This window comes from Clinocottus analis, unplaced genomic scaffold, assembly GCF_023055335.1.
Source record: "Clinocottus analis isolate CAN_PGR_092001 unplaced genomic scaffold, fCliAna1.0.p SCAF_51, whole genome shotgun sequence".
NCBI lineage: Eukaryota > Metazoa > Chordata > Actinopteri > Perciformes > Cottidae > Clinocottus > Clinocottus analis.
In genome coordinates this window covers 460,874-468,278 of record NW_027176209.1, presented here as the reverse complement: position 1 = coordinate 468,278, position 7,405 = coordinate 460,874, and the positions used below count along the sequence as shown (strand labels likewise).

Sequence of the window (7,405 nt, the reverse complement as noted above, 5' to 3'; positions counted from 1 at the left end):
CTCCGATCTCAGAAACGCTGCCCGGCCAGATGACCCCCTCCCCTCCCCTCCCCTCCCCTCAAGAAACCCCTCTTCGTTGTGTCCACATGATGGCAAATTTTGATTTAAAAACGGCGACTTTCGCCCAAAGGTGACAAGCTGCAGGTATAATTACTAAGCTCTCTGCTGCCCCCGCTGGTCTGGAACAGTATTTCATTACTTGGCCAGATGCTCAACAATGTTAAATTATTTTCTGCAACTAAATATTATTTTTTGGGACTGATGAAGTGAAGCTGGACATCAGGCAGCTGACGTCTCAGGTCACGAGCAGAATCTACTGCTCTGCTTCTGTTGAACATTAATAAAAGAGATAAATCAAAATAGACTTTCTAAATGTCAATCATTTACTATTTAATAACTGCTCCAGGAGTCAATAACTGATGAGAACAGTTAAACACAGACATGAGTTCATGTTTGTCAGACAGCGTGATCCTGTCTGAACGTCCAGAGTCTTAAAACAGACCCGAGCATCAACAGGCAGCGCGTTCATGCCGGTGCAGAGTGGCTGCTGGAGCGGCTGCTGGAGCCGCTCTGCCTGTATGCAGCGCCGTGCAGCCGGCTGATGAAGCGTCCTGCAGCCGGCTGCGTCTCCTGGTGCAGGTACCCGTTGTAGAAGTCAGCTGCTGTCAGACGCTTCTTCAGGAGAACGGCCTGGAAGCCCACCCAGCCGTCCTGAGACACGGACACACGACACTTTACACTCTCTTAAGCACACTTTACACTCTCTTAAGGACACTTTACACTCTCTTAAGGACAATTCTCGTCTTAATAAAACCCTCCGGCTGAAGGTAACTGCTTCTTTTAACAACAATAGAAACTAAAGTAGCGGTCAGCTGATGAGTGAAGACAAAGAGAGAGAGAGTCACGTGACCTTGTGGTTGAGCTGCTGATGTTAACGCTGTACTTTACACACACATACACGTTTTTCATACCCCATGGGGACCTATGACTGGCACCAGCCTGGTGGGATCCATCCTTTCTGAAGTGTGTATAGTTATGGTTTTAACTGCTAAATTCATGATATTTTTAACACACACACACACACACACACACACACACACACACACACACACACACACACACACACACCTTGCAGCAGACGGCCAGAGTATTGGACTCCTTCAGGTAGCTCACTGAACCCGGCACCGGTTTTCTCCTTTCATCTGTAAACAGAGTTATGTGTGACAGCTCAGCTTCTTGGCTTAATACTAGCATAGCATAGCGTAGCGTAGCATAGAATACCAAGTAAACACACTCAGTGCTGGCTCTGCTTCAGAGAATATTCCCATTAAACGTTGAGCAGTTCCGTTGCTTCTCGACATGCTCATATTCATGCTACATTAACCCTTACCCAACAACAAGATGTTCATGCTACATTAACCCTTACCCAACAACAAGATGTTCATGCTACATTAACCCTCACCCAACAACAAGATGTTCATGCTACATTAACCCTTACCCAACAAGGAGATGTTCATGCTACATTAACCCTTACCCAACAACAAGATGTTCATGCTACATTAACCCTTACCCAACAACAAGATGTTCATGCTACATTAACCCTCACCCAACAACAAGATGTTCATGCTACATTAACCCTTACCCAACAACAAGATGTTCATGCTACATTAACCCTCACCCAACAACAAGATGTTCATGCTACAATAACCCTTACCCAACAAGGAGATGTTCATGCTACATGAACCCTTACCCAACAACAAGATGTTCATGCTACATTAACCCTTACCCAACAACAAGATGTTCATGCTACATTAACCCTCACCCAACAACAAGATGTTCATGCTACATTAACCCTTACCCAACAACAAGATGTTCATGCTACATTAACCCTCACCCAACAACAAGATGTTCATGCTACAATAACCCTCACCCAACAACAAGATGTTCATGCTACATTAACCCTTACCCAACAACAAGATGTTCATGCTACATTAACCCTCACCCAACAACAAGATGTTCATGCTACATTAACCCTTACCCAACAACAAGATGTTCATGCTACATTAACCCTCACCCAACAACAAGATGTTCATGCTACAATAACCCTTACCCAACAAGGAGATGTTCATGCTACATGAACCCTTACCCAACAACAAGATGTTCATGCTACATTAACCCTTACCCAACAACAAGATGTTCATGCTACATTAACCCTCACCCAACAACAAGATGTTCATGCTACATGAACCCTTACCCAACAACAAGATGTTCATGCTACATTAACCCTTACCCAACAAGGAGATGTTCATGCTACATTAACCCTTACCCAACAAGGAGATGTTCATGCTACATTAACCCTTACCCAACAAGGAGATGTTCATGCTACATTAACCCTTATTCAACAACAAGATGTTCATGCTACATTAACCCTTACCCAACAAGGAGATGTTCATGCTACATTAACCCTTACCCAACAACAAGATGTTCATGCTACATTAAACCTTACCCAACAAGGAGATGTTCATGCTACATTAACCCTCACCCAACAAGGAGATCTTCATGCTACATTAACCCTTACCCAACAAGATGTTCATGCTACATTAACCCTTACCCAACAAGGAGATGTTCATGCTACATTAACCCTTACCCAACAACAAGATGTTCATGCTACATTAACCCTTACCTAACAACAAGATGTTCATGCTACATTAACCCTTACCCAACAACAAGATGTTCATGCTACATTAACCCTTACCCAACAACAAGATGTTCATGCTACATTAACCCTTACCCAACAAGGAGATGTTCATGCTACATGAACCCTTACCCAACAACAAGATGTTCATGCTAAATTAACCCTCACCCAACAACAAGATGTTCATGCTACATGAACCCTTACCCAACAACAAGATGTTCATGCTACATTAACCCTCACCCAACAAGATGTTCATGCTACATGAACCCTTACCCAACAACAAGATGTTCATGCTACATTAACCCTCACCCAACAACAAGATGTTCATGCTACATTAACCCTCACCCAACAACAAGATGTTCATGCTACATGAACCCTTACCCAACAAGGAGATGTTCATGCTACATTAACCCTTACCCAACAAGGAGATGTTCATGCTACATGAACCCTTACCCAACAAGATGTTCATGCTACATTAGCCCTCACCCAACAACAAGATGTTCATGCTACATTAACCCTTACCCAACAAGGAGATGTTCATGCTACATTAACCCTTACCCAACAACAAGATGTTCATGCTACATTAACCCTTACCCAACAAGGAGATGTTCATGCTACATGAACCCTTACCCAACAACAAGATGTTCATGCTACATTAACCCTCACCCAACAACAAGTTGTTCATGCTACATTAACCCTTACCCAACAACGAGATGTTCATGCTACATTAACCCTTACCCAACAACAAGATGTTCATGCTACATTAACCCTCACCCAACAACGAGATGTTCATGCTACATTAACCCTTACCCAACAACAAGATGTTCATGCTACATGAACCCTTACCCAACAACAAGATGTTCATGCTACATTAACCCTCACCCAACAACAAGATGTTCATGCTACATGAACCCTTACCCAACAACAAGATGTTCATGCTACATTAACCCTCACCCAACAACAAGATGTTCATGCTACATGAACCCTTACCCAACAACAAGATGTTCATGCTACATTAACCCTCACCCAACAACAAGATGTTCATGCTACATTAACCCTTACCCAACAACAAGATGTTCATGCTACATTAACCCTTACCCAACAAGGAGACGTGACATCTTCCTACAAAATCCAGAAGTTTGATCGTCCTGCCCATCCATGTGGTCCTCAGTGGAATCTGTTATCAGAGAAGAAGATCAGTAGAGTGCTCATAGAGGATCAGTAGAGTCCTCATAGAGGATCAGTAGAGTCCTCAGAGGATCAGTAGAGTCCTCATAGAGGATCAATAGAGTCCTCCTCACCCGGGATCCGATGGCCCGGTACAGCCGGTCCACCTGCTCACAGGTCTGCTCCTCCCACAGCATCCAGCTCACGGAGGCAGAGACCTTCGGGGCTGTAGGAGGAAGGTACAGGAATTGAGCAGGAAGTGAACAGGAAGTGACCAGCGTCTGAAGTCCACGTACTCACCAAACGTTGCTCCGGTGCGGCTCTGCTCTTTCTGGTGAGCAATCCTCTCGGGCAGCGTCCTGATGGTGTCCAGCAGCTGCAACGACAACACAATGAAACACACAAAGAGCTGAACGTCCCGCAGAGCGGCAGCTGAACGTCCCGCAGAGCGGCAGCTCAGCGTCCAGCAGAGCATCCTGCAGAGCGGCAGCTCACCAGCAGCGCTCCCTTGGTGGCCAGGGCGGCTCCCAGCTGGTCAGAGGTGCAGCCCTCAGGGACCTGGTGCAGCTCCTGCTGGAGGACGGGGCCCACGTCGAACCTGCAGGGACACATTCACCTTTAACCCTCAGGTCAACCTGCAGGGACACGTTCACCTTTAACCCTCAGGTCAACCTGCAGGGACACGTTCACCTTTATCCCTCAGGTCAACCTGCAGGGACACGTTCACCTTTAACCCTCAGGTCAACCTGCAGGGACACGTTCACCTTTAACCCTCAGGTCAACCTGCAGGGACACGTTCACCTTTATCCCTCAGGTCAACCTGCAGGGACACGTTCACCTTTAACCCTCAGGTCAACCTGCAGGGACACGTTCACCTTTAACCCTCAGGTCAACCTGCAGGGACACGTTCACCTTTAACCCTCAGGTCAACCTGCAGGGACACGTTCACCTTTAACCCTCAGGTCAACCTGCAGGGACACGTTCACCTTTAACTCTCAGGTCAACCTGCAGGGACACGTTCACCTTTAACCCTCAGGTCAACCTGCAGGGACACGTTCACCTTCAACCCTCAGGTCAACCTGCAGGGACACGTTCACCTTTAACCCTCAGGTCAACCTGCAGGGACACGTTCACCTTTAACCCTCAGGTCAACCTGCAGGTACACGTTCACCTTTATCCCTCAGGTCAACCTGCAGGGACACGTTCACCTTTAACCCTCAGGTCAACCTGCAGGGACACGTTCACCTTTAACTCTCAGGTCAACCTGCAGGGACACGTTCACCTTCAACCCTCAGGTCAACCTGCAGGGACACGTTCACCTTTAACCCTCAGGTCAACCTGCAGGTACACGTTCACCTTTATCCCTCAGGTCAACCTGCAGGGACACGTTCACCTTTATCCCTCAGGTCAACCTGCAGGGACACGTTCACCTTTAACCCTCAGGTCAACCTGCAGGGACACGTTCACCTTTAACCCTCAGGTCAACCTGCAGGGACACGTTCACCTTTATCCCTCAGGTCAACCTGCAGGAGGAGAGAGAGCTGAGGGCAGAAGGCTCTGTGCTCTCAGAAGATCTGCCTTAATCTGTCTGAGGGACGAGGGCGACTCTTCACCCCTTAGACTCTTCACCCGTTAGACTCTTCACCCCTTAGACTCTTCACCCCTTAGACTCTTCACCCCTTAGACTCTTAACCCCTTTCTTAAGCTGTTAGACTCTTCACCCCTTAGACTCTTCACCCCTTAGACTCTTAGACTCTTAACCCCTTTCTTAAGCTGTTAGACTTTTAACCCCTGAGACTCTTCACCCCTTAGACTCTTAACCCCTTTCTTAAGCTGTTAGACTCTTCACCCCTTAGACTCTTAACCCCTTTCTTAAGCTGTTAGACTCTTCACCCCTTAGACTCTTCACCCCTTAGACTCTTAGACTCTTAACCCCTTTCTTAAGCTGTTAGACTTTTAACCCCTGAGACTCTTCACCCCTTAGACTCTTAACCCCTTTCTTAAGCTGTTAGACTCGTCACCCCTTAGACTCTTAACCCCTTTCTTAATCTCTTAGACTCTTAACCCCTGAGACTCTTAGCCCCATGGTTTGATAGTAGTGAGGATATGAACCCTTATATTCTGCAGATATCCTTTACGCTCCTCATGTGCACTGAGGTTCAGCTCAGTGAACACAGCGATGCAGCTGTAGTTTAGTACATGAAGTTAGAGAAGGAGCGCCGCCTCCAGGACCTGAAGCATGCTAACGGAGAAGGATAACGAGCCTGGTCCCCATGGTTACCTGTGGGGGCGGATCTGGATGACGCTGACCCCCGTCACGCGGTCGCCGTGCAGGATGGTGTGCAGCACGGGGGCGGGGCCTCTCCACCTGGGCAGCAGGCTGGGGTGAAGGTTCAGGACGCCGCTGCAGACGCAGAGACACGCAGGTCATGTCTGCTCACGTTCACATGGTCACACGGTCTCATGGTCACACGGTGTCATGGTCGCACGGTCACATGGTGTCATGGTCACACGGTCTCATGGTCACAGTCACACGGTCTCATGGTCACACGGTCACACGGTCACACGGTGTCATGGTCACATAGTCACACGGTCTCATGGTCACACTGTCACACGGTCTCATGGTCTCATGGTCACACGGTGTCATGGTCTCATGGTCACACGGTCTCATGGTCACACTGTCACACGGTCTCATGGTCTCATGGTCACACGGTGTCATGGTCTCATGGTCACACGGTCACACGGTGTCATGGTCACACGGTGTCATGGTCACATGGTCACACGGTCACATGGTCACACAGTGTCATGGTCACACGGTCACATGGTCACACGGTCTCACGGTCACACGGTCTCATGGTCACACGGTGTCATGGTCACACGGTCACATGGTCACACAGTGTCATGGTCACACGGTCACACGGTCTCATGGTCACACAGTGTCATGGTCACACGGTCACACGGTCACACGGTCACACGGTCACACGGTCTCATGGTCACACAGTGTCATGGTCACACGGTCACACGGTCTCATGGTCACACGGTCACATGGTCACACGGTCTCATGGTCACACGGTCTCATGGTCACACGGTCACATGGTCACACGGTCTCATGGTCACACAGTGTCATGGTCACACGGTCACACGGTCTCATGGTCACGGTCTCATGGTCACACGGTGTCATGGTCACACGGTCACATGGTCACACGGTCTCATGGTCACACGGTGTCATGGTCACACGGTCACATGGTCACACGGTCACACGGTGTCATGGTCACACGGTGTCATGGTCACACGGTCACATGGTCACACGGTCTCATGGTCACACAGTGTCATGGTCACACGGTCACACGGTCTCATGGTCACACGGTCTCATGGTCACACAGTGTCATGGTCACACGGTCTCATGGTCACACAGTGTCATGGTCACACGGTCACACGGTCTCATGGTCACACGGTCACATGGTCACACGGTCTCATGGTCACACAGTGTCATGGTCACACGGTCTCATGGTCACACGGTCTCATGGTCACACGGTGTCATGG

General features: G+C 48.6%; 1 protein-coding gene across 1 annotated transcript in view; it reads right to left on the bottom strand.

Annotated features, from left to right (window-relative positions):
• Window positions 1-88: 88 nt before the first annotated feature.
• The window catches only part of mtfmt (mitochondrial methionyl-tRNA formyltransferase), a 9,053-nt gene continuing 1,736 nt past the window's right edge, over window positions 89-7,405 (bottom strand). The window contains exons 3-9 of the mRNA XM_068601564.1: window positions 6,144-6,266; window positions 4,358-4,460; window positions 4,163-4,238; window positions 3,997-4,088; window positions 3,794-3,872; window positions 1,129-1,202; window positions 89-711 (exon numbers count right to left, since the gene is read on the bottom strand). Of these exons, the coding sequence (XP_068457665.1) occupies window positions 526-711; window positions 1,129-1,202; window positions 3,794-3,872; window positions 3,997-4,088; window positions 4,163-4,238; window positions 4,358-4,460; window positions 6,144-6,266 (733 nt within the window). The 3' untranslated portion in view covers window positions 89-525. The remainder of the gene's footprint in view (window positions 712-1,128; window positions 1,203-3,793; window positions 3,873-3,996; window positions 4,089-4,162; window positions 4,239-4,357; window positions 4,461-6,143; window positions 6,267-7,405) is intronic.